Genomic DNA, 27068 nt, shown 5'->3' on the forward strand with positions numbered 1-27068 from the left:
GGGGGCTTGGACAGGGGCTGTATCACTGAGGTAGAGTAGCCCTTTCTCTTTGCTGTTGCTCCAGTAGGACTCGAGCCCCCACCCCACCTCAAAGGTTCTAGGGGGATATTGTACCTGTCTTTTTTACTTACAGGTACTTATAGGAGATGGGGTGTGTTTGTGTGAATGATTCGCATCAAGGAGAATATGTAGGGAAAGGAGTTAACCCCCCCCCCCAATCTCACTGCTCCAGCCCCTGTATAAATAGGGGAGTTCTGCAGCTGCTTTATAGTGTACACTGGGAGATCCTGTTATATGGTTAGTTTGGTCTTCATTGACTTACAGTGCAGTGTGTGCTACTAATAGTGAAGAAGGCAAGGTCTTTCTGTGCCGGGAGCTGAGAATAAGCAACAGGGGGTGAGGAGTTCTGTGAATGTTTCTGTATCTGATGAGACATTTTAAGGCCAGCATACGGTATTGAAAGCATTTGATACGGTAACCTTCCTGAAACTAAGCAGCCCTTCCTGAAACTAACCCCATGCTCTGACAGTGCCATTTGACTCCAGCATTTGAATTCTGCACCTAAGCTCTGAGCCGGCCTTTGCATTCTCATCTACACTCCCCTCTTCAACTTAAGCACCTTGCCCTGAGAAATTCCAGTGACATCTTCAGAAATATTGAAATAGTGTGTAACCATATGCCTGAAGGTGATGGAGCCTTTCATTCCTGATTGTGTGTGCTATGTGTGTGTTTCTTTTAAACGTGTACCTATGTTTAAGAAGAATACATTTCCAAGTCTGATAACAGAAAGGAGACTTTTAATGCTGAACTTTTTAAAACAAAGGCTGAGGACATTACAATAGGTATTACTTCCAACGGTACTAACAAGCATCATCCCATTCATTCACATTGTTTACATATGCCATTTGGTTTATTCTGAAATACAAAAGATATTTCAAGGAGATATGTTACGAGCAGGAATGTTGCTATCACAGAACAATCTTTTTTTTTTTTTAAACTTGCACCAACAGGACTGGCTGGCAAAATTCAAATGGCTTTCTTACCCTCTCCTGGAAGTCCAGTGCCGCCTTCTATACTGTTTCTAATGTCCACTGCCCTCCCAGTCATTCATAATATCAGAACTCTTTGAGAAAGGCTCCTACATGCTACCACTTGGCAATGACTACTGATACTTTGAAGAGGACTGAAGACTTATTTCACAATTTTAATAGTCTAAATTCAAGTTTAAGACTGATTAAGGACCATAAGGGGATATTCTTACCACTGGGTGTTTGGCAGTTGTGATTTGTTATGTTAATAACGATTAATTAATAAAAACAGCCCTAAATTCTTAACACAGTTTTCTTATCTGAGTGGGAACTGCCCCAACTCATTTATGATGTGTGCATATACAATGTGCTGCATTGTCCGTTCTACAAGAACTTTTGTTGTCTGAACTTTTGTTTCAGCCACCCTGAAGGTAGAGAAGAACTCCCTTTTGTTTCCTGACTAGTAAGACACAATGTTTGGCATTTTAAGGGTCAGGCTTTTGTGCTTGGAGTTGTGAATTTAGCTCCCTGGTAAATCCTACTCTTCACCTGCCGCCTCTCAAGAAAAGATTATCTCCCAATAAGCACTCATACAGAAGAGTCTCTGGTTGACTTTAGATGGCTAATCTTTTTCCTGCTAATGAAGGGATAAGTGGTGCAAAGACATCCCGATGCTACTATGAGTCCTAAACTGCACCAAGCACAGAATATAGACCAGCTGTATCCATGTTCAACATCGTCAGGAAGACCGTAGATGAATTTGGGTAGGCGGTTTAGTTCATAGGAGACACTTGCTGCATAAGTACAGAGGGAAATAGTGCAAAAGATGCCTGCAAAAAAAATAATAAAACCCAAATCACATCATCATGGTTAGCAAACAGCTCACAACATCACAGTGTGCATATGGAGCTGCCATATACTGAGTCAGACCATTAGTCTATCAAGGTCAGGACTGTCTGCTCAGATTGGCAGCAGCTCTCTAGAGCCTCAAGCCTTTCTGATCACTTATTACCTGGTCCTTTTAACTGGAGATGCCAGAGATTGAACCTGGGACCCTTTTTTGCATGCAAAGCATCTCACTGCGCCACAGGCTTTCCCTTTTGAATCATTTGGATAGGCACTGGCTTAATGATGGCAGAAACCAAGAAGTTGCACTGTGTTCAAGAATAGCCAGATAATTACCCTGTCCAAAATTAAGAAGTGAAATTAAGCATACACAGTGACAAGTTATTTTCTGTAGAACAGAGCTTCGCACTTATTTGTAAAGTGAAGCCATTTATGTAAAAATAATAGACATAATCCAGTCCCCGTTATGCACTTTTAAATCTCATTGATTTCAGTAGGAGAGTTAGACATATGCTTTAGCAGGATCATGATTCACCTTAGGAGATCTCCGTGTTAAGCAGATTTCTCCACTGGTATCTCATTCTGCAATGCAAATATGCATCGGAATGCACCCCTGTATCGTGACTGTGGTTGGTCTGTATTGCGTTGTTTTCAATGAGATGTTCATTCTATTAGTATCTGAATGTGCCTCGATATTCTGGCATATGTCATGTCTTAAGAGCTTTCTGAATATGTCTATGTGGTTCAATGTAATTATAACACATTAAAAATTTCCTGAAGAAAGAGAAAGAACTCATTGTGAGAGAAATACCACTGAAAATTCCAACTGCTTTTTTAAGATAGATAGATAGATAGATAGATAGATAGATAGATAGATAGAATCCAACTCTATGATTCTATGTGTGTGTGTGAGAGAGAGAGCTGGTATGATTTTTTTTCATTTCCTTCTTAAAAATGGTCATAATATTTTTGTATAAAACCAGCTTCGTTCAGGCAAGCTCTAAAATGACAGCCAAGCTGCTGAAAACAGAAAGAATGGAAGCCATTCTGCAGTATTATTTTTCTTAACAGTTTGAAGGCAGTCAGGAAAAGTGGAAGATGCGTATCTTGTATGTTTCAATTCTGGCTCTCAAAATACGAGGTATTGCTCTCCAATGAGGCTTGGGCGGCTTATGGAGACACAAGCTCCTCCATGATTCACTTCCAATATAATTCTAAGAACACTTTCCTGAGAATAAACCCACTGAACGGACCTGAGTAAGATTGAGTCCTAACTGCTTTTGCCTATTCAACTTTTATGTTTTTCTTGATTGAACCTGGTAGTGTCTGCACAGTAAAGGAGGCCATGACTGTCCACTCAACAATGTATTATATGACTGTAAGCTGTCAGCAAGTATCATGCTAAGGGTAGCTTTGCATGTTGCAAAAAAATTAACATTTTTTCCCTCACCCTTACCTACCTTGCAGGGCTGTTTTGAAGATAAAATGGAGGAAGGGGAGAATCCCCCACCTGAGGGGGGAGAATGATGTATACTGCCCGCCCTTCTTCCAAGGAGGTCAGGGTAATCTACATTATCCCCCCCCCCCCCCAATTTTAAATGTTGTAGCTGCCCTGCTATGGGAAATTATCTATTGTTGCCCTATAATACCAACATTAGTTCTTGTACAGACACAAGAGTGGTTAGTGAACTGGAAAAGCAAGTGGATATCATTCTAGGTCCTGTCATTCCCCTCTACGTCATAAGGAAAGAATAAGTATGTATTGACTTACCTGTACCATACCATTACACATTAAACTGGACAATCATTAGTTACATCCTTCTAAGTCCATTAAAGTCAATGGGCTTAGAAGGATGTAACTCTTCCTAGGGCTGCACTGTTGACTTGTTCTGCTCCAATTTACAACATCATAATTTAAAAAGTCAGAAATCTCATGTTAATCACAGCTGTTGTGTGTGGATCCACAAGAAGAAAAAAGTGCTGAAGAGCTTCTTCCTTTTCTGCCTGGGCTAGGAGTGTGAATTACAATCTCTCTTCTTTGGATGCCAAAAGACTAAGGGCCAAATTACATGTTTGGATGTTTAATGAGCTGGGCCTGGGTTCCCCACAACTACAGAGGAGGTTCAGGGAATGGCTTTTAAAACATAAAAGGGAGCCCAAATGGGAGTGGAATGCTGCCACAGGAAAGGAAGGGTTTCTGCCTTCCCCCTACAGGCCATTTTCCCAAGGCAAAACAGCACTACAAGGGAGTTGTTTCCCTGTTTTTTTTATTCCACATGGTGTATTCTGTGCACATGGAGCAGCAAATATGAGGAAGTAACTCCCCCAAGTGCTGTTTCAGTACAGGAAGATGGCTCAGAGGTAGGCCCTAAGCAGTTTGACAGAATCATCACCTCCCATGTTTCTTTTATCCTGGTTGTCGCTTCTCATGAAATGGGTTTTGTTTTGGTTTTTTAAATATAAAAAATGCCCTATGACTATCTGACAGAGGTGAATCTAGGATGTTTGGACACACCCCAAGAAATTATCCCTTCCAACCTGCCTTAAATTGTCTCCAGACCGGGGGGGGGGGGAGCATTCAAATATACTTAACTGATGGCTTCTATGTAATAGAAAATGGGATTTAATTTGAACTAATAGGATTGAATGGTTATCATATGAATTTATAAAAGAAGAATTTCACCTCAACAATGTTAGCAGGCAGAGATGAAATGGTACCTGACATGAGGAAAAGAAGCCCAGCAACGTGCTGTGTGAGGCTCTCTTCCCAAAAGAAACTGACTGTTGTTACAATACACCCACATAGAAGAACAGCTGCTGCCATCCCAAGGAAACCTGCTGTGATTCTTCTTAGATCTGTTTCCACAAGGAAAACAAAAACAGGAGGTTAAATTACTTCCAACGTGTTAAAAAAACTAAAGGATCTGAATACTCACAAATAAACCACAGCGTACTAGAACAGATACCATCTTACAGACAAGCAGGTTTAAACTATCCTTTTCTGAGGAATTGCAATGGAGGAATGTAAAGACAGTGCAAATCTAACAGAATTGTCAACATATCATCAAACTACCAAAATTGGCAGCATCTAGGCTACGGGATATACATTTAGTGTGGATTTAGATGGGAAATTTCCTGCATCCTTTAAAAAAAATTACTTTATATAGCCATTGTCAAATATCTGAATATCAAACAGAACGTACGACAATAACTTTCAACATTTCTTAACCCAAAATTCAGTATTTTCTGGATCGCTTCCTGGACTTTGTAATAGTTCCTCATAATATTTAATATCACCTTAGAAAGACTACTTGTACAAACTGAAAGCACAAATACTTACGTAACAGATGCCATTCATCCTGCTGAAAAAAAACTGCTGAATGGTCTTGGTTAAATTGAATGGGATGTTCTGTAAACGTATTGGCACAGAGAAGTGGTACTTGATTGTTGTGCATCTTTGAGCAATTCCTTTGGCAAAGAAAAGATGAGCGAATATTTATTTATTTATTTATTTATTAATCAGATTTATACCCCGCCCTCCCCCGTAGGGCTCAGGGCGGCTAACAAGGCACATTCATTTGTACAAAGGACAGGAATCTTTTTACCAGTCGTTCACAAATAATTTTGCCAGAGCAGTGACAACACTAGAAAAAAGTTGTTAGCAGCTATGTGGGTGCCAAAGTATAGTGACATGGAAAGTAGTAGATAATTTCCCTTGGAACATGAATGGAAGAGAACCTGTGCTGAGTGGGAAACTCACCCCTAGTCACTGGAAGTTCTTTGACTTGGGTGCATTTAGTTGAATGAGAGGAAAAGTAGATGTGGGAAAAGACTGAAGGGTGAAGGTAAAATGGAGATGGGCGGAGGAGAGGTTTATTCCAATAGAGTCAATTCTGTTTGTCTCTGGGGGAAAAGTATCAGTTTTATCACTGGAAAAAAGGAGGAAGGAAGCAGAAAATGGGGACACATCTGTAACACTGCCTCAAGTAACACATAAAGAGGCTAAGGTGTTGCCTCCCCCACCAAGAACTATCTTTTTACCACCCCTAAATGCTCTGGCCTAGCAGAGTCAGAGGCCTGGATAGATTTGTCTTTTGATATAAAGTCAGACTATCTCAGTTAAGGCATGTACACAACTCTTTTGTGTGGCCCCTTCATACCCTGGCAATGAGTCACAACTCATGTTTGCTGGACAATAATTACACTCTCACAATCTCCCTCACAATGTGGACTTCTCTGTAAACTTAATAAAGGGACTAGCAAGAGCCATCAACCCATCTGCTGACCACTGTCAAGGGGTATGAGTCAAACACTTAATGCCCAATTGACTCAATCATTTGCAGCTGGACATATCTCCCCTCCCTACTGCATCATGTATTTATACTTTTCACCAGAATTCTCACAAGTATGAATTATCCTATTGCAGCTCAGAGTTTGACCTTCCACCAGTATCCTTTGGCAGTTGAGAGTTGGACCTTCCACCAATATCCTATGGCAGCTCAGAGTCTGACCTTCTTTCCATATCCTAAAGTTCCACCAATCACAATGCAACCCAAATTTCACCAAACAGCAATTAGATCCTGAATTTTTGGCCAAATAGCATTGAAGAGCTTATTTTTGCACCAGTTTTGGCCAACAGCACTGCTTCCCCTATCCAAGCCTAATTAAATTCAGGTTCATAAAGCAGGCATGCCAAGCCCTCCATTTTTAAAGCTGCTTTGGCTCCTGACTTTTCTTCCATCACTACAAGCATGAAATCACCAGACTTCCTCATCAAGACGGACAGAGTATGATTTTTCTCTTTCCCATTCTGCTTCCCTTCCTGACACCTGTCTTTCACATCCTTCTATCTGCTTGCACCCACTCACCTGACTAAACAGCCCTTCTGCACTAGCACTTGTCACATGGAAGGAATCTGTGTTTCATACTCCAAAATCCTTCCCTGTTTATCCCTCAGTACCTCTTGGTCTCATTTTCTGGGGCAATCACTCACCTATCTCTTCTTTCTGGGTTGGTTTTTCTTTGGACTAGCCACATGGCAAGAACACAATGTAAGTAAAAGTAACTTTAACTGAATTTACAACTAAGCACCAGGATTGTACAAAAACTGTTTATTTCTTTTCATTGAACAGTTCAGCTGCGCTGTATTGTACCAGCACTATTATGCTATTCCATATCTGGGTTTGGTCAATAAACTTATTTTCTGGTTAAGTATCTGTCTTCTTTTCCTCTTGCCTTTCCTAGAAGATTTTCTGCCATGCCCAAGCTTTGTGTACACGAGACTCAAAGATCCCCCAGCATCCATGTCTTGCTTTGCGCATGTAGTGGATATTTTACATATTCATCCCCAGCGTGATGACCAATTGAGGTAACAAAAGCCCTCAACACAAGGCCTAGATTAATAAAACAAAGAAGATCGCATAGTTTTGTTACCTTTTAATGTTACTCAGTGGCAAAATAGAAAGTCCTAGGTTCAGTCAAGGAGTTAAGGCTTCTTTGACAGCCACTATCAAACAAACAAGCACTACCAAACAAAGCAGGCAAAAAAGTCTACTTCTATTTAATGAGAAGATTTTTTTTGTTTGTTTATAAAATTCATTGACAGGCAGCTATTACTACCCAAATTGGTCCTTGTCACAGGTCTGTCGTGTACAGCATGGCAGCATGGTGTAGTGGTTAACAGCAGCTGCCTCTAATCTGGAGAACCCGGTTTGATGCCCCACTCCTCCACATGAAGCCTGCTGGGTAGGGTTCCCAAACGGCGGCGGGGGATCCGCGCGTGTTCGCAGGATCGCTGCCGCGGGGGACAGCAATCCGCGCTGCACCGGCGTCGCCAGGATGTGACGCTATGCGTCGCCCTGGCAACGGGGCTGTTTGGAGTCCCGTTGCCAGGGCGACGCATAGCGTCACATCCTGGCGACGCCGGTGCAGCGCGGATCGCTGTCCCCCGCGGCAGCGATCCTGCGAACACGCGCGGATCCCCCGCCGCCGTTTGGGAACCCTACTGCTGGGTGATCATGGGCCAGTCACAGTTCTCTCAGAACTCTCTCAGCCCCACCTACCACACAAGGTGCCTGTTGTGGGGAGTGGAAGGGAAGGCAATTGTACTCCGCTTTAAAACTCCCTAGGGTAAAGTGGGGAATAAAAACCTACTCTTTTTGTGTGTTCTGGGGTAATTTATCTGGCTCTGTTGCAGTCTTTGTATATATGGATCCCTTTCTAGCACAATTCCTTTAGAAAGATAAGACAAAGAGAGAGAACTACAAACTAGAAAATCCGTATTACCCTATAAAGATATAACGCTATAATATGAAATGCAAGGGAAAGCAAAAGCGTAAAACAACAGTGCAATACAGTAACATTATCCTTGGTTATGCCTAATTGGAGTGAAAATGAAGAGGCTAAGGGGAAATAAAGTGAGAAAGGAAAATCATATATTTTAATGATTTTTGTTTATTAATAATGGTTTTAAACACGTTTTTATGATGTATGTTTTTAATCTTTTAGCCACCTTGGTGACTCTGATGAGGGCAGAAAGGCAAGCTACTGATTTTGTAAATAAATAAATAACTTAGGGGGGGGTGATTGAGTTTTTTTGAGTGACAGACTGGCACAAGCTGGCTCAAGCAGCAACTTAATGACATTCCCTGGACTGTTGATTGAACGAATGGAGAAGGCTGCACTGTTAAGGCCCTGACTTGGATGGCCCAGGCTAACTCAATCTCATCAGATTTCAGAAGCTAAACAGGGTCAGCCCTGGTTAGTACTTGGATAAGAGAACACCAAGGAAGCCCAGGGTTGCTATGCAGAGACAGACAACAGCAAACCACCTCTGCAGGGCTATTTTGGGGCAGGAACGCACAGGAATGGACTTCCGGCTGGCTCCTGAGTTGGCCACGCCCAGCAGGAGCTCATTAGCATAACAGGCCACACCCAACAGCAGAAACACATTAGAATTGGCTACATTAGGGGTGTGTGGCCTAACATGCAAAGGAGTTCCTGCTACAAAAAAAGCCCTGGGTTTTGACAACAAACAAGGTAAACAGAATAAGAAGCAAAAGGTGGGTGAGGCTGGATGACCACACTTCTGGTAACATGTGGGTGTGGCCTAATAGGCTAATGAGCTGTGCTATCAGGGGTGTGGCCTAATATGCTAATGAGTTTCTGCTGTTGGGTATGGCCTATTATGCTAATGAGTTCCTGCTGGGCTTTTTCTACAAAAAAATCCCTGCACCTCTGTATCTTGTCTTGAAAAACCTATGGAGTCGCCATAGGCTGCGACTTGACTGCACTTTCTACCACCACCACAATGTGAAGAGGGCTCTGGAGTCTCAGGTTATTGTCCAGCAAATGAGTGAACTGCTCATGGCCACAGGTTTGAGGGAGCTCTAGAGGCTTTAGAGAGAAGGCCTTTAATCAGTGTGCTCTCTGGAGCACTCCAGCAGTTGGGTGACTCCATGTGACAGTGTCCAGGGAAATTCCTCTGCTTCGATATCACGCTGGGTATTTATCTAAGCCTCTGCCAATCAAGAGGGTCATTTGGGGTGAACAAATATAGGAGTACCAGTGGGTTGGGTGGTCTCCTACGTAACACTATAGTAACTTGGATATAGTCTCATTTTTAAAAGAGGGCTGGATTATTATGAAATTCTGTAGGGTGGAAATAACAATATTAAGAATTGTTTTAACTTTATTTTGAACTCATTTGACTAGACAATGTTCGATAAAGCACTTCTGTTATGGTAAACCCAGAGGTCACTTCGGGGGGGATCGCGGGGGATCGCAGTTCCCCCGGGTGAGGTACGGGGGTGGGGCACATGACGAAGCCCTGCCCCCCGCTTCCGGCCGCCCCGCTTCCAGCCCTCATTCAGCCAGGAGGAGGCAGGAGAAGATGGAGGGTAAGTTGCTTCCTCCCTGCCTCTCCCCACCCCTGCTTGCCTGGGGCCAGGGAGGGCCTTCGCGGGGCTTCCTTGCACTCCCGCCGGCCTTGCAGGTCCACCGCCGGGCCCCTCATGGGGCTTGGCAGTGGCGCTGCAAGGCAGGCGGCGGCCACCGGGACCGTTGGGGGTGGTGTGTGTGGCTTATGACACACTTCCAGTGATGTCAGGGGGTGTGGCCTTATGACACACTTCCAGTGATGTCAGGGGGTGTGGCATATGCTAATGAGTTATGCTAATGAGTTCCCCTAGCTCTTTTTCTACGAAACGACCCCTGGGTAAACCAATCAATATTTTTCTTCTCAGTTTATGGGGAAATGGGTTAGGTGGGAGAAAAAAAGTTTTCTTCCTGATTTTTCCAGGTTTTTCCCCCCTGACAATCTACAAATGGTTTGTTGATTACACACAATGCCCTAAAGGAACGTGTGATGTGCCTTCTTTATGTAAAAGGAAATTGCAGATTTTGTACAGACTCCATCCCTGTGACATCAATAGTATCAGCAGCACAAATGCCTTCAGGAGTTGCTACTGGCATAATACTACATGGCAGTGCTTTGTAGTAAGTAGAACATGACTTAAAAGCAGATATGACCCCTACAGGGAGTACCACTCTCTACTTTGCAATAAGATTGTGCACAGTATATCCTATTACTCCAGCTAGCACTGTGCAATTGTGTAGGAGCAGGTTGCTCAGTAGCTGGCACAGCCAGGCCACTACTACTAAGAAGCTTGCATTACTGTAGAATAAAGTCTTAAATCCAAACAGTTCTTTGTTATGTACCAGCTCTGGCGTAACTCCTTTGCATGGAAGGAAAGGGCTTACTGAGTCAGGGAGATGAAAACCCAAAGAATATCCGACTGTCTCAAGAAGACAACAAACAAGCCTGGAGTTCTGAACATCAATATGCAGCACAAGAGCAGTGGTCAGATAAGGGAGCAGAAACTGGAAATGTTTGGCAGTCATCACTGTGCTTGTAAAACTAGCAAGAAATGTTTATTTGCTTTCAATTTGTATCCCGCCTTACCGGTATAAAGTGTCTCAAGGCGGCTTACACAGTTAAAATACAATAAAACCAATAAATATACTAAAATTACAATAAGAGCCAGTTTGGTGTAGTGGTTAAGTGCGCGGACTCTAATCTGGGAGAACCGGGTTTGATTCCCCACTCCTCCACTTGCACCTGCTGATGTGACCTTGGGTCAGTCACAAGCTCTGGCACAGCTGTCTTTGAATGAGCATTTCCCTGTGAGAGCTCTCTCAGCCCCACCCACCTCACAGGGTGTCTGTTGTGGGGAGGGGAAGGGAAAGGAGTTTGTAAGCCGCTCTGAGACTCCAAGTGAAGGGCGGGGTATAAATCCAATCTCCTCCTCTTCTTCTTATACATAAAGTGCTGCTATAAACAGATGGCGGGAATTTCTGTACATGGTCCGATGGGGAAAGGCCAGATATGGTGTGATATACTGTGATCTACAAAACCCTTATTCTGGAGTATCGCAAATTATTTCTGTGGAACTATGAAGTGGAAAAGAATGTTAGCACTCTGCTGTTTCCCATGATATGTTCTGGAAGCAGCTGATGTAATCCACAACTCATCCAGGCAGTGTCCCTCATTTGGTTTCTATTTTTTGGGGGAGGAGGGGAGTTCCTTGAAGAGCAACAAGAGGAACTGCAGGTGGCCACATCAAGCAGACATGCTGAACAAGAAGAAGCCTACCACTACATGTAAATGGACCCCCCACTAGGGGATGATGCTACAGTGGATGATTCCTCAGCCTTTCCTGTCAAGTGGGTCCAAAAGAGAGGAAGAGCACCAGCAGTTTCACACTTGCTAGGTATGCTAATACTGATTTATTATTTTAGCTGATCCAACTATTTTGGGCCACACCATTACTGGTGTGTGCAACACCTTGATAACTCACACAGCTGGATGGAGTTATCTTGGGGTTTTCTGCAGATTAAGAGGTCATCCATCACAAGAGGCCAAGCTATTTTTGCTGTTTTGGGACCAGATTGTGCTGCTTCCATTCTCCGTCTTCCTCCCCTGCCCCTTTGTCATGACTTAAAAGGTAAAGGTAAAGGTTCCCTTGCTCGAAAGCCAGTCGAATCCAACTCTAGGGTTGCGGTGCTCATCTCCGTTTCAAAGCCGAAGAGCCAGCGCTGTCTGAAGATGTTTCCGTGGTCATGTGGCTGGCATGACTAAACACCAAGGCACACGGAACGCTGTTACCTTCCTACCGAAGTGGTACCTATTTATCTACTTGCAATGTCTTGCTTTCGAAGTGCTAGGTTGGCAGGAGCTGGAACTAGAGACAGGACCTCACTCCGTCATGCGGCACCCTGGGTCTCGAACTGCTGAACTACTGACCTTCCACAGCCTGCAGTTCAGCATCTTAACCACTTGAGCCACCACAGCTCCTGTCATGACGTACGACTGATTAAAAGTTACAGCTCCCACATTTTACATTCCAGAGGTATCCATATTAGTCTGTTACAGACAAAAACAAATTTAAAAATGTTAAATGCCCAGAAAACACTTAGATATTGGTGGTGAATCCCTGAAGGGTGACAATGGCATTTGTGAGCTGCTGACCATGTGGATTAGCTCAGCTGGTAGAACATCTCTATTATGACAGCGCCATACATTCTTGTCAGCTCCACATGATCAATCGATCAGCTTGATCACCATCTCACAAATGATATGGCTCACAAGTAGAGCCACCACCACTGCACAAATGTGTTCATTATTTTTTCCTGTTTGCTGCCACAGTACGGTGAGCATAATATCTGAACTGCCACACAAAGGATGAGTTTATTATGGAGCCCACTGCACCTAGAATGTACAACATGCTTAATTATCTCCACTGAAGCCAGTTAAATGACTGGTATGGACGAAGCCTTACTGCTGCAGACAGTGGCACATTAGTTGCTAGTGCGTGGACCCATTTGTCCAATAGATGGGCTACGTCTGAATATACGCTAACATATCAAATAATTCTCTGGCTCTTCTTTCCTGTTAAGAACCACTGTAGCATCAAGCAAAGTGACATAATCAGAAGTATGGGGTCATGAGCAGAGTCAGGTTGAGAAGCCCCAGCATCTATTGCAAGGAAGCTATTTCCTTCTGCTATACAATGTAGATGGCTATAAATATTAAATGTCCCCCCTAGAGAAACAAGTAGTGAAATGCCATAATGATTCTGCCGATTATGATCATGAAAGCACTTAAAGCAATATCTATTTTTACATTTCACTACGAACAGAGAAGCATATCTCTGACCAATGCTGACATAAACTCCATCACTTCAGTTCACACATCACAATTAAAACAATTTACAGCCTAATTCTCTAGACAATCTAGTGAATGCATGTTTGCTGTTTCGGAGGCATTACGCTGAAACATTTCATCATAACAAATAGTGTTGTGCTGTGCCTTAACAAGTATGATATGCTGTGTGCATCATATATAGGAAAAGCCTATATCTGCAAACAACCGAGTAAAACAAACCAAGGTTATGTCTGCGGAGTTAGTTGGGTTTCTAGAGAGCAATGGAACAGGGTAAGGAGAACCATCAAGCAACGGTTTCAAACACTGATCTGGTTTTCATGTTGTTTACTCCCAGCTCCCACTGACCAAAAACCGCAGAAGGCTCCCATCGTGGGCTTCACTTTACTATTTGGATTTCTATACATTATTTGGTAGTGATGAGAGCCACTGTAGCATAGTGGTTAGAGTGCCAGGCTGGGAGCTTGGGGGCCTTGGTTTGATTCCACACTCTGCCATGGAAGCTTGCTGGACGACCAGGGGCCAGTCACACACTCTCAGCCTAGCCCACCTCAGAGGCAGTCATCGCGGGGATTAAATGGTGGGGAGAGACTGTTGTAAGTCACCCTGGGTCATGAGTGGGGAGAAAAGTGAAATATAAATGAATAAATCAATAGCAGTAGAAAAAAGGAAGAGTCCAGCAGCACCTTAAAGACTAACAAAATTTGTGGCAGGGTATGAGCTTTTGTGAGTTACTGCTCACTTCTTCAAATCAATAGTGTGATCAACAGTTCCTTATGTACTCACGTAATATTAAAGTGAAACCTGTTTTAAATTAATGTACACCACTTGTGATTGTGTGAGATTACCAGCTGATGCAGTTTACTGGCCAGAGGTGGTCAACAACCAGTTTTATGAAAAAGCCATTTTCTGAGGAGGGAATTCTGAGCAGTGGATCAGGGTTCATTCCAATCAATCAATATCAGCCACATTCATCACTTCCTCTGTTTTCCTTTGGATTGAAGCTTCAGAAGCTGCTTGGTGCTGCTCAGTGGGCAAGATTTGGGTCAGGGGATTCCATGACTGGAGTGCTGAGCTGGTTGCAGAGAACCTAGGCTGAAATCCCCACTGACCCATAAAGTTAATGGGTAGCCTTGAGCCACCAGCGCCCTGATTCCCTTGCTGAAAATCACAAACAAGATTAGATATTTTTTGGTTTAAGATTTTATCAAAAATTATTTTTCCCATTCCTGTAAACCAGGAGTCCAGCATGCTACCGTAACTGGTTGACCATCCTGCAAACCCTTAATCCATTTTTCAAAGTTTGGCTGCCCTATAAGGGCCCCAGTCACATGGGCAGGAAAATGCGGGGGGGAAGCGTGGCTGTTTGCCCCGGAGCAAAATAACGCAGGGTTGCGCGATCAGACATTTTGTAGAGGTCCCGTCCAGGTCCGGTGGTCAGGGGGGACGTGCCAATCACAGGACAATCCTGTGGCACGGCAAAGAAGCGGCCTCTCTAGCAAAAGGCTCCGCGAGTTTAACCCCTTCCAGGGCTGCAGAGGAATGCAAACTGTGTCCTCCGTCTGGTCCCCTCCAGGAGGAGCTTCAGCCGGGCCGCCCTCCCGCCACGCCCCCCCCTGCACCTCCCCCTCTGCTGCCCGGTGCAGAGAGTTCCTCTCGAGCAGGCCGAGCCAGGAGTGGGGGGTACGGAAAAGTCGAGGGGGCTCTGTTGTTTGTTTTAAAACGAAGTGTGTGCATGCACCGTTGGGTGCTTGTGTGCATCCCATGGAGACTTGGGGAAAAAAACCTTTTAGCAACGGGACATGGGAGGGCGCCGGATGCCACGACCTACCACCGGAAACGCGATCAGGCGCCCGCCCTTGCCCCGCAATTTCCAGAAACTAGTACCTCAGAGGTACTAGTTTTTTACTCGCATCTTCCAGCAGGAAGCCTCGGGTTCGCCACGGGAGCTCTACGCTTCCCAGATGTGGCGCTGTGATCGCGCCCGGAAAATCCGCCTATTTTCCGTCTCTGTAGCGTGACTAATGCTCCGTGTGACCGCAGCCAAGGACTTCATTTTCTGGTGAACTGTTGTGCTTGTAAACAGAAAGTCACACTCCAGAGTGGAGAAAGCAGATGATGAAAATGCCAGCTGACTAGGTTTTCTATTTCCTCCCGGAGGGAAAAAAAAGGCATTATTAAAAGGGCTACATGTGTCTTTTTCAGTATACCGGAGTCACAGTGGGTTTAGTAGACTAATAAAGCAGTGAAACAAGGCATCTTTAAAGCCCCAAGACAGAACAGAGGTTAGCAGGATTGCTACACAAATGGGGAAGTTAAATTGTCATAGGCTAACCATCTTGTGTCCTAGGTCAGTGATTCCAAAATGGAGGACCCAACTGGGGTGCCAGGCAAGGCAATTTGTATGTAGCACAAAGAATTACAAAAATATAACTTTGACACAAAGACTTGGACCCCCAGATGGGGCCTAATCCAGCCCTGTAAGGTGACAACCAAAATGCCTGAGACTGAGAGTAGGCTTTGGGCTCAAGACTTTCTTCCTGCTTCTTTCTACATCCCCCTCAAAATGCTCTAAATTGAATTCCTAGATCAGACATCCAGAAATTATGGAAATGAGGGATCTCCCTTGCTGGTAGATATTGCAAGCACTTTGCTTAATGAATTCAGAACCTATTACTCAAGGCAGATCCTATATTCAAATAGAACCTGGAATCACTGGATTCATTTCTACATATCCATTTCTATTAATTCCTACACACACCAGGAATTATGAGGGAAGTAAAGGGCTTGATCCTGATCTCACTGCTCAAGGGGTGGTGGTGGTGATACATTAAAAGCTCTTTAATCTGAATACAATCTTCCCCCCTCCCCTGAAACTCCTCCTTTTATGCTTCTGCCTCCGCTTCAGGAGGTGTATTAATTTCCTGACCCTTGTCTCTCAATATGTAGGCTTGATGCACTCCTGACAGTTAGTCATTTTTGTTTATTTCAGCACTGGAACCAGCTTCTAGGCACTACTAGCCTGCCAACAATGTCTCCACAAATTCAAGGAATGTGACATATCAGCCCCCAGATTTTGGATTCATTCCACCCTTCCCTTAAGAGTACCGTTGGCACTGTTGCGCAAAAGCTTTGGAAGAGGTTATGCAATTCTGCTAAGCACTATTATACCATGTAAATGATTCTCCACAGCTATGGGCGTAATAGCTCTAGTCACTCTTGAGCTATAATATCCCCACTTCATGTTGTGGGTACTCATGTATGGAGGTCTTCTTTGGGTTTCATATTTGCTTATTCAGCACAATGAAAACGTGCATAGGGTATTATGCCTGAACAAATCCCAGACTGATACTCTGGTATTCATGTGGTAAATTCTGGACTGTACAAAGCTGCAACAATCTACATACATGAGGGAATGGTGCTTACACACACAGATGTGTAACACACATACCCCACACAGTATTTCCCCTCCTGGAACTATTTCCCTTGCTTCTAATTGCATATTAAAAATTATAGACCACAGGAAACGTTTGAACATGGGGGGCTTTACTTGAGTCAATATATTCTATATGCAATATAATGTGTTCTTTCTCACTAATAATTTAACAGTTTGGTTAGCCTGACATACTAACTCATGTTCCTGAAAGTAAGTTCCCAACAAGCTATCACAGATGACTTATACATGGCCATTAGAAAATTACAAGAGGGGGACCCGCGATACTCGCGGGGGGGGGGAGAAGAGCTCCGTCTCCTCCATCCCCACCCTCGATGTCCCCGAGGCCGCGGGGGCGGCGGCAGCAGCGAGGGGCCCCCCCCGCACGCCCACTTCGAGGCCGGTCTCCCCCCCCCGGCCGCCCTGCTTGTTTGCCTGCCCGCCGGCTACTATTGCAGCTACCATTTTGATTCTTGATTTCAGGAACAATATTACAGCTTTTGCTGAACAAGATATGTAATGACAAGAATACATCTTTTCCTGGCCTTTATGCTTCTTTCTCTCTCTAAAAGACTAGTCCCAAAGTGTTGTACTTGGGTACAGCTTCACCAATCTAGTCTGCATATTATACCAAGGATGCTACAGGACAAATCTTGGGTCAAAAAAGGTACCCATTAGAGTCTCATTACACGGCCTCAGGTAATGAAACTCTAACACAGGGGTGTCAAACATACAGCTTGCAGGCTGGATCCAGCCCCTACAGGGCTCCTATCTGGCCCACGAGCAACTGGCTCTCTGCTGCTTCCTGTTCCCTGCATCGCAGCTCCTATTTCCTGCTTCACAGAGGACAGAAAGAAAGCCAAGCCTCCCTTCCCTCGATTGGCTAAGTGCTCCTCTCCCTCCTCTGGGAAGGGAGGGGGAGGGAAAGAACCAGAGACAGGGGAGAAAATGGCATCTCGTGGGATTTCTAAGAAAACCAGCAACATTTTATTGTAGGTAGAAGCACAGTTTTTCTTCAGAGGGAGGTAGGTATGGGGGGGAGAGTCCTTTGTTTAAGACCCCAAAACATTTTATTCCCAGTATGTGGGGGGAAGAGTCCTTTGTTTAAGACCCAAAACATTTTAATTCCAGGTATGGGGGGGAGTCCTTTGTTTAAGACCCAAAATTTTTTTATTCCAGGTATGAGAGAGAGAGAGAGTCCATCCCATGGCACTTGGAGAGATCGTCATTTATAAAAACACTGAACAACACCGGGTCCAGGAACGAGCCCTGCGGCACTCCACTTGAGACTTCCCTCCACGTAGATACAGAGCCATTTATGAGCACTCATTGGGTACGATGTTTCAACCAAGCATATTTATTTATTTATTGCTTTGACTTCTACCCTGCCCTCCCCATCGAGGCGGGCTCAGGGCGGCTCCCGTAAAACTAATAAAACAATATACATCTTATAAAATTACAAATACATCATTTAAAAGCATTTATATCGATGGCGATAGAAAACAGTAAAGTGCAGTTAGAGAGCGCTAGGTCATTTCTGGGTCTGAGTCAACACAGAGCGCAGCTGGTGAGGTGCTGCTCCTATCAGAATGTCTGCCTAAAAAGCTCTGTTTTCACGGCCCTGCAGAACTGTGGGAGGTCCATGAATCCAACCATGAAGAAACCTAGGTCTCAATTCAGTCCAGGAGGATGCATTGTCTTGAGTTTCATTATCAGTTCCAATTCAGCAGTCCCTCTTTCTAATCTCCCCTTGAAATCCCTTTGTAAGAGAACTGCTACTCTTAGGTCAGCAACTGAATGTCCTGGAAGGTTAAAATGCCCCCCCACTGTTTTTTGAATGTTGTGGTTTCTAATAGCAGTAGAAAGAGTAAGAATCCAGTAGCATCTTAAACACTAACAAAATTTGTGGTAGGGTATGTGCTTTCATGAGTCACTGCTCACTTCTTCAGACTTACTTCCATTTATTCTTTGCGTCCTCCTTGACTGAATCTTCCTGGACCAAACTGAGACCAAGGTTTCCTGTCTCATTACCAATGCTGATATCTAGGGTTGCCAAATGGGCCTGGGGGCGGGGAATCCCCCGCTTCGGAGGCCCCGATTTCCGCCCCGGCGGAATTGGGGCCTGGGGGGAACCCCGCCCCCGAAGCTGCGTCACCAGAGGTGACGCAGCCACGTTGCAGACGTTGGGGGCGTGGCTGAGCTTGTCGGGGGGAAAACCATATGGTTTCCCCCCCAATGAGCCTGGCCACGCCCCCAACATCAGCAACGTCGCACGTCACTTCTGGTGACGTGCTGCAGGCGCGCGCACGCGCATTGTCGCGACCTCCCAGATGCTGGCAAGGCTCCCCCGCTCCGAGGGGGGAGTCAATTTGGCAACCCTACTGATATCTCCACACCTACTACTCCTCTGCATATCACACCTAATCCAATCAAGTCGACTGCCATTCAGCATCTGAAATAATCTTTATAAAGTTTATAGCTCCGGTACCTCAGGTTACATTTTATCACACACATGGCCCAGCCCAACAAAGTGACATTTATGTCAGATTTGATCGTTGCAATAAATGAGTTTAACACCTCTGCTTTAAAAACACCTGTGTTTTCTACTTTTAAACTCCAGGTCACCTCTCATAGACTGGACAGAGACACCTTCTGAACAAGTTCTAAGAACATTCCTTGAGTGGATTCATTGAACCTCTTCCCAGAGCGCCCCTATTCTGCATAGAGACAATAAGAGAACAGAACTGAACTTTGGAATAGTATCATTTGATTTAATAATGAACCCGCTGGCTGCTTCCCTGAGGGCAGAAGTACAATTACATTCATTAACAAATAAGGAGAAGCAATGGAGTAGGGGGAGATCAATCTGGAAAAGAGAAAGAGAAGGTATGCTTGACCCTTTCCCTGCAGATTACTTCCCGCTCCTTCCAAGTCACTTTTTTGTTTGCCAAGTTCCAAAAATGTGTCTGCATCTATGTGTACTTTGCCCTAAGCAGAAGTTTGTCTGAAAAGATTTTGATCAGAAAAATTTTCACTAAATGCAGTATACCTTATAACTATCCACAGGATTCAGTCCAAATAAAAAAAAAAAACAGAACATGCCACATGATAGGAAGATGTAACCTGAAACTTGTACTATCACACAGGAACTGTAACTTTCTTTTTCAGAACACTAACAGCTATATCTAAGACTAGCCTGATACCTGTGCTTCGCTACAGTATTTAAGTTCCATAAATCCAGTTATAATACCAATGATGTGAAGTTTGAAATGTGACATCCAGAAAGGCCTCTCGGAGAGCGGAGCGGCACGGCCGGCGCACGTGTGGCGAGGAGGGCCGCCCGCGTTGCGTCTCGGAGGCGCGCGGGCGGAGGCGCTGCCTGTTGCTGCCGGGGTCGCCTTGCCTCTCCTCCCCTCTCGGGCTGCGGCTGCGGAGAGTTCCATCGTCCGGCCGGTCAGCCCCCACTTTCAGGCGGGCGGAAAGGCGGGCCCGCCGCCGGGGGCGGGGGTGGGAAGCGATAGGCAGGCCGCCGCCAAGGCAGGAAGGGCTGTGGCCGGAGCCGGGACCCTGACAGTCAGGGCCAGAGAAGGAGGCGGCGGCAGCGCTGATTGGGGAGGGGGGCCGCAAAACCAGCGGGAAGGCCAGGCCCCGTGGGCCCCACGCAGGCTACGGGCCTGCTTGTATTCCTGGATTGTTTTGCTCATATGGAGACTGTGTTGTTCTGAGCACCTCAGGGTGATCTTGCTGGTACTTGGCCTGCGCAGCTCTGTGCCCCGCAGGAGTACTATGCGCAAATGTCTTTGCCGCATTCCTAAGTTGCCTCCTCCTGGCAGCTGCCTGTCCAGTGTAGGAAGGGGAGGGTGGAGGAGTATTAGAAGCCACTGTGGAGGTGGGGCTGGCAAGATCACTAAGGTGTTACTGCTGGGGTGGGCTCCCTCGTGGCTTTAAGCACCCTGCGACCGCTACTGCACCTGACAGACAACTGCCTGTTTGGTGTAGGAGGTGGGGGAGTGTTTTGGAAGCTATCAGAGAGGCTGGGCAAGCAGCAATGCTAAGGTGATCCTGCTGGGGCAGCATCCCTGATGGATTAAAGTACCCTGGCCTTGCTTCTACACCTGACAGATACCCGCCTGTCTGGTGTTGGGGGGGATTGTATTTAATGGCATCGGAGAGGCTGGGCCAGCAGCAGGGCTAAGGCAACCCTGCTGAGCAAACCTCCCCGGCGGCTGTAAACATTCCACCTCCTCTCCTACACCTGACAGGCAGCTGCCTGTCCAGTGTAGGAGGGGGAGGAGGGAGGATTATTAGAAGCCACTGTGGAGGCAGGGCCAGCAGGATCACTAAGGCGTTACTGCTGGGGCAGGCTCCCTCGGGGCTTTAAGCACCCTGCAACCACTGCTGCACCTGACAGACACCTGTTAGGTGTAGGAGGTTGGGGGAGTGTGTTGGAAGCCATCAGATAGGCTGGGCCAGCAGCATTACTGCACCTCACAGGTGGTTGTTGGCCGTTCCTGATTTCCTCTACTGTCATGAACTCTCTGCGGTCTCCTGTAACTGTTGGGTTTTTTACCACAAAACACGGAGCTCTGCAGCTGACCAATCAGAGAGTGGGGGGTGCAAGGAGGCAGCAGCCTGGCAGCCGCACAGAAATCAATGGGGGGAGCACATTTTACCCCTTTTGACCCCCTTAGGGGTCGAATTTCTAAAAATCCCTTCTTAGTGAGCACCTACGTCATGGTAGGAGCGCTCTCCCTGAATTTGGTGTTTCTAGGTCCAGCGGTTTGGCCTGGGCATTGATTTTATGGTGAGGGGACTTTCTTTTATATATATAGATTATACAGGTCAAACATTCCTTTAGGGTTCACAAGTAGTGTGATTTGGGAAGGAGAAGCAGCAATACCTAAGGATGCAAAGAGAAGAGAAGAATGCAGAACTCTGTGTGTGTGCACGCGTGCGCATGCATGTTATTTAAGTGAATTAGCAGTGAGCAAGACATTAACACAGAGTCTGCGCCGGCATAACTGTTAACATTATGACCCCATAAAAATACCTTCACTTTTTTTTGCTAAAAATAATTTACATCCATAAATTAAAGCTAATGAAACTGAAGTAATTTAAACTCCAGCCCTGTTAGGTTTCAGTGTGAATAATTTTTGCGTGCCTCACATAAAGTGCCTCTGATAAACACCCAGTGCTTTGTTAGAAGCCTGCTTTTGAGGTTTGTGTACCAGAGGTAGAAGCAAGAGCAGTACATAGTACTAAGGCACTAAGGGACAAGATGCTAGGTTTTGTTCAGGCTAGGAGACCTGTCATATCATTGCATGAAGATGGTTCATGGTTCTTGGGTGTTTAAAGCAAAAGTGAATGCTGGGGATGTTTGGTAAGACATTAAACAATGCCTATTTATTGTGAAAGGAAGGTTAAGGTTAAGGAGAAAAAGATACTCATGCTGAGAGAGTAAAAAAAATGTGTAGAAGCGATAAGAGGAAATGCTGCCTGCAAAGGGGATTTGTATTTTGAGGAGTAAAGACAACACAAACTGAGGGAACTCCTCAGGAAATCGTTTTGGGGGCAGGAACAATCTGAAAATTCCCCCCAAAAAAATATCTCCCTCCCCAGGATTGTATAAGTGACTTGAACAGACTAATTTCCTCTCCCAACTTTTCCCCCTTCTCCTGACTCACAACTGTCTCAGCATTTCATAGCTTCTGGAGCATACTCAGTCCTTACAAGCCTGTTTTTGGGGGGGCAAAGGGATTCCATTTCTTTTGGTTAATTTACAAAGGGTTTTTTCCCTGCATACCTAGTGAATCTCTTGAGTATATAGTGACCTTGTATATGGGTGGCTTGGTTTAGCTGCTTTCTTGATTGGCACCTGTGGGGGGGGAAGGGCAGCTATTTTACTATTTGTTAGCATGATAATTCCACTACCAAAATATTATTAAAAGCACAGTCATGTCATGTTGTTTGTGAATAAAACACCAGAGAATGGGAGTGTGGGGCTTCGATGTGGCAAACGGGTATATGTGAGGGATTATGTGCAGTTACTATGCCTTGGTATCTGAAAAAAACTCAGGGGAGCATGGAAGAAAATGTGAAGGATTAGGAGAAATGGATCAAGAGTGCCCAATTTTATACATAAGGTAGATGGACTAATTCATAGCATTAATGCAATAAGGAGGCTGATGAAGAAGCTGACTACAGATTGACCACGCACTGCATTTGTTTGATGTGTTTGGTCCAGTGTCCATGAACTGAGAAGTACTGGGCTACACTGAATAGTGAACATAAATCAGAAACATCTTGATTACTTTTAGGGAATATATTGAAGATCCTGCCAGTTTGTGGTCTCTACTCAATGCACACTATCACTAATGCACCCAGCAGATTCTCAATGGACTGTACCCTTCTCCTCTTATCTTCACATTTATAGAGCACCCTATGCATTAATTAGGAGGAAGCGGAGTAGGGTACAAAGCATGGTTGATATGGAGGAGAGTTGTAAGATAGAACTGCATGCCAGCAATTCACTGGAGGGCATAAGGACAATTACCAGAACTGACACAAGTTGCAGTGACAATGCAGCAGGGAAATGGGGGGATGTGCCAATGCTGTGTTAAGTGATCTTGTGCGCTAAACAAGTGACTTTGCATAGAAGTGTCACTGGGGGGAGTGGAAGAGGGGTGTGCCTGTGAGTTATGTGCCCATGGTACGTGAACACAAGGGTAAGGGGGACCTAAGGTAACTGCATTGGGAGGAGACTGGTGTCTTGACTTTGCATGGAGGTAGTCGGGGAAGATGCGGATGGAGTTGTGGGGAATGGCAGACTACCAGTGGCCGCGACTTGGGGAAGAGCCAGAAGAAGGTATCCCAGCCATGCATTAGAGCAGTAATGACGGGGTGCACGGTGGTCCGGGGTGTGTGTGTTGCATTCTATGGTAATCCAAGGACTGGAGGGGGCGATGAGGGAGGTGCATCTGGGGAGGAGGGTGGAACCGAGGAGAAGAACGCCAGCTGGTGCCACCCCCCTTCTCGTCCTCCTCCCCTTACCTCGCTCCACCAGGCTATCGAGGTCCCTGTCGACGCCCAGCAGGTAGCATTTCCTCCAAAGCCCGGCGTAAGTGGCGAAGAGCGGACGGCCACACCGGGACTGCAGCACCCCGAGCCCCAGGAGGGCTGGCCAGTGGTCCAAGAGAAGCACGTCGCCCGGGGGAGGCTCCGCCGCCGCTGCCGCTGCCGCCGCCGCTTCCCAGGCGCCGCCGCGAGGGAGCCGCTGCTGGGCGCTTCGCAAGGGCAAGTGCGGCAGGGGCAGGAGGCGTCGGCGTTGCTCGGGCGGGTGGGCGCTGCCGGCGCGGTGCTCGCAGCTCTCCCGGTGGCGCCGGGGGTCGGTCTCGTACCAGTGGTCGGTGAAAATGGCTGTGACGAGCAGCGCCAGGGAGCAGAGGCTGAGGCACAGGCTGAGCGCGCCCACCAGCGCTCGCCCGCCCATGGCTGGCTCGGGGTGGGGACGCCCCCTTCGTCCGCTCTGCTCCCCTCTCAGCGGACGCCCCTGCCGTCAGAGCCCCCGCACATCCTGGCTGGGCGGGCGGGCGGGCGGGCGGCCAGGAGGGAGCAGCACCCCCGGCTCACGCACGGCCAAGGCACGGACTGGGCGGGCAGGCGGCGTCCCGCGCTTATTGTCCACTCCCCAAGGGCGGGCCGCGGCGCACAAAGGACAGCTCGGGCACTTGCAGCAACTCCCGACGGGCGACAGGGGGAGCAGCGCAGAAGGGCAGTCTCGCCTGCCACTCCGGCGTGCCCTGGAGAGCTCCGCGCGCGAAGGGAAAGGCGACGGCAGGAAAGCGACGCAAGCCTTTGGCGGGGGGAAAGCGCCGCGCAGGCCCGAACCCGCGCATGTTTTTTACTCGGAAGTGAACCCACTGATTCCCGTGGGACTTACTCCTAGAGAACTGTGCCAGTGATTGAAGACTGGAGCGCGGGCAACGCTGTGCCAAGAGATGTGCAGTGCTTCTGTAGAAGAAAGGGGTTCCATTGTGGCATATGAAGACTGTGTCTCCTGTCTCTCTAATTATAACTGTTCTTCTCGCCCCCTCCAGAAACACACCTCTTGAGGAGAGGGCGTCCAGGGGCGATGAGTCCTAGGCTGGTTGGAGCCACCTACACTGTATCCCTCAGCCCCGTTTTCTACTTTACACAGTGGATTCAAAACTCTTGCCACGAGAATAATAATCAGTGGTTGTGCAGGCCGTGGGTTCAGCCCCTGCAATCTCCAGTGAAAAGGTTCTCACTCTGGGATTAGATACCAGGTGCTCTGGAAAGCCTTTCTCGGAGGATCAGTGCTATGCATAGACAATATGGGTGTAACCACTTGCTTCAAGCCAGGGGCTGGATTCAGGGATCTTTCTCCTTCTTGCTTTAAGCCCCTGCACCCACCAAACCGGGATTTCATATAAATGTTTGAGTGTTCCTGTTGTCACAAATCAGTAGGGCAAAATAAACGTAGGCCCCAGTCACAGGCAAAGTTGCCGCGGGAGAGGCATGGAAGGTGGGCGGATTATCCGGCCCGATCACACCCCAACATCTGGGAAGTGGAGCGCACCCATGGCTTACCGCCGACAATGCGCATTTAAAAACTAGTACCTCCAAGGTACTAGTAAACGTTTGCCATGGGCTGCCTTCAGACACCCGTGGTGTGATCATGCTGGCGTGCGGCATTCCCCTCCGGTCCCTCATTTACCCACTGGCGCCGAGGGAAAGACCCGTGCTGTGCTGGTGGCGCGTCTGATCGCGTAATCGCGGATCAAACTGCGCCGGGGCAATTAGCCACGCCTCCCCCCCGCACGATATCCGGCCCGTGTGCCTGGGGCCATATTTAATTAAAACAGGAAACCTACACGAACAAGCACCAAATGCTAAGGCATTCCCCCAAGTGTATAACATTAAGACCCAGTGCCAAAGTGCCATAGATAGAGCAGGGATGGCCCTACATGGTCTTAACAGTTCCTGTAGGGATGTTCCTGAATGCCCTTGGCCTGATGTCTAGAAGGCATTGTGAAAATTAAACTGCCTAGCACACAATAGCTCCTGTGACTTTTCATCAGTGAAGTGCTACCATGGAAGCCTTTCCTCTTCCCCACTGATTTTAGTGCAAGTGTAAAGGAAGAGGGGCCATACCAGAGCAGACACTCTCAGTACAGTGATTCAGCAGTTCAGCAAACAGTAAGCTGCATCTCTTCCCAGGGATACTTTTTTCCAGCCTTGCACTAAGACAGGTCAAGAACTTGCCTGAAGCATTTACATTCAAATAGGACATCCCCTTTCCAGTCTTGCATTTCCATTTCCGAGATGGACACCCTTTAGTTTAGTCCCTCTTCCATGAGGCCAGGGTGGGCAGAATTAGCAAAGTCTCAACCACAAATGCTAACATTTTAGCTTTATCAATTACACATGTGTTATATTACAGCAAATAACTTAATTCCCTCAAATCAGATAACGAAGGCTGTAGTCACATGAGCAGTTTGCAGCAATATCCTTGCAGTACCTTTGTGGATTTAAAGAGCATGATCAGACAATGACATCTGCCTTCCATGCCCCTAGTCATGGCCACCCTATTTTGCCCCACTTCGGAAGCAGAGTAACCAGGCACTGGGGAAAGTCTGGTCTTTACGGATGCCAGCACTTCCACTCCGTTTTTCCGGCTGTCTGAACTCCCTTGTTGCGAACTGAAGCCGGAGGGAAAGCCTGAACTGACAGATCTGTTTCTGCCAGGTGTGGGGGTTTTTAGTAGCTGCCGATATTCGCATAAGTACATGAGTGCATATGGGCATGTGCCTGCCTGTTTTTTAAAGAAACCAACTGTGCAGCACGTTCTGTGGTTGAGGTGCTACAGTAATGTGGAAGCCTCGCCACTGGAAGAGCATGCGGGAAAACTGCCGCAGGGTGTGCTGTCTGTTTGGTCCTTACCACAACAATATGAACCGGCGCCAGTGTTCCCTCTAAGCTGAGTCAGTGTGAGCTAGCTCACAGTTTTTTAGCCTCTGGCTCATACATTTTTGTCTCGGCTCAAGAAGGAGGGCTCCAGAACAAACTCATTGATGCAGCAGCCAAAGCTCTTACTCACAGCTTTAATGCCAGTATCTCACAAAGTAGGATTTTCGCTCACAAGACCCCACCGCTTAGAGGGAGCATTGACCGGCGCACTTAGAGATGCACCCAGAACATGCCTAAACTCCACCGTGACCACAGCCTTAGTCTTAGACACATTATTTCCCACCTAGAACATCATTTTCTCCCACTAGATGGCTATTAGATAGATAGATAGATAGATAGATAGATAGATACACACACACACACCAAAGTTTTACATTCAGCTGGATGGACAAGGGTCCTGATTCTGCATAATGCACCATCCATGTATCTAGAGTCCAACAAAAATCTTCAGTCAGATGCAAATTATTCTAGGTGCCTAAAAGTTGGAGTTCTCAAGCTCTCTCATAATAACCATAGCAATTTATTGAGCTTGATTTATTTATCTTAATAA

General features: G+C 46.4%; 1 protein-coding gene across 1 annotated transcript; it reads right to left on the bottom strand.

The window, feature by feature from the left end:
- Window positions 1-1607: 1607 nt before the first annotated feature.
- TMEM178A (transmembrane protein 178A) lies at window positions 1608-24097 on the bottom strand. The gene is given in 5 exon segments (XM_015418079.1): window positions 1608-1858; window positions 4593-4730; window positions 5215-5239; window positions 5242-5342; window positions 23579-24097. Coding segments are annotated over 5 exon segments (945 nt in total). The 5' UTR covers window positions 24018-24097; the 3' UTR covers window positions 1608-1616.
- Window positions 24098-27068: the final 2971 nt, after the last annotated feature.

This window comes from Gekko japonicus, unplaced genomic scaffold (genome assembly GCF_001447785.1).
Source record: "Gekko japonicus isolate JY-2015 unplaced genomic scaffold, Gekko_japonicus_V1.1 scaffold1394, whole genome shotgun sequence".
In the NCBI taxonomy this organism is placed as follows: Eukaryota; Metazoa; Chordata; class Lepidosauria; order Squamata; family Gekkonidae; genus Gekko; species Gekko japonicus.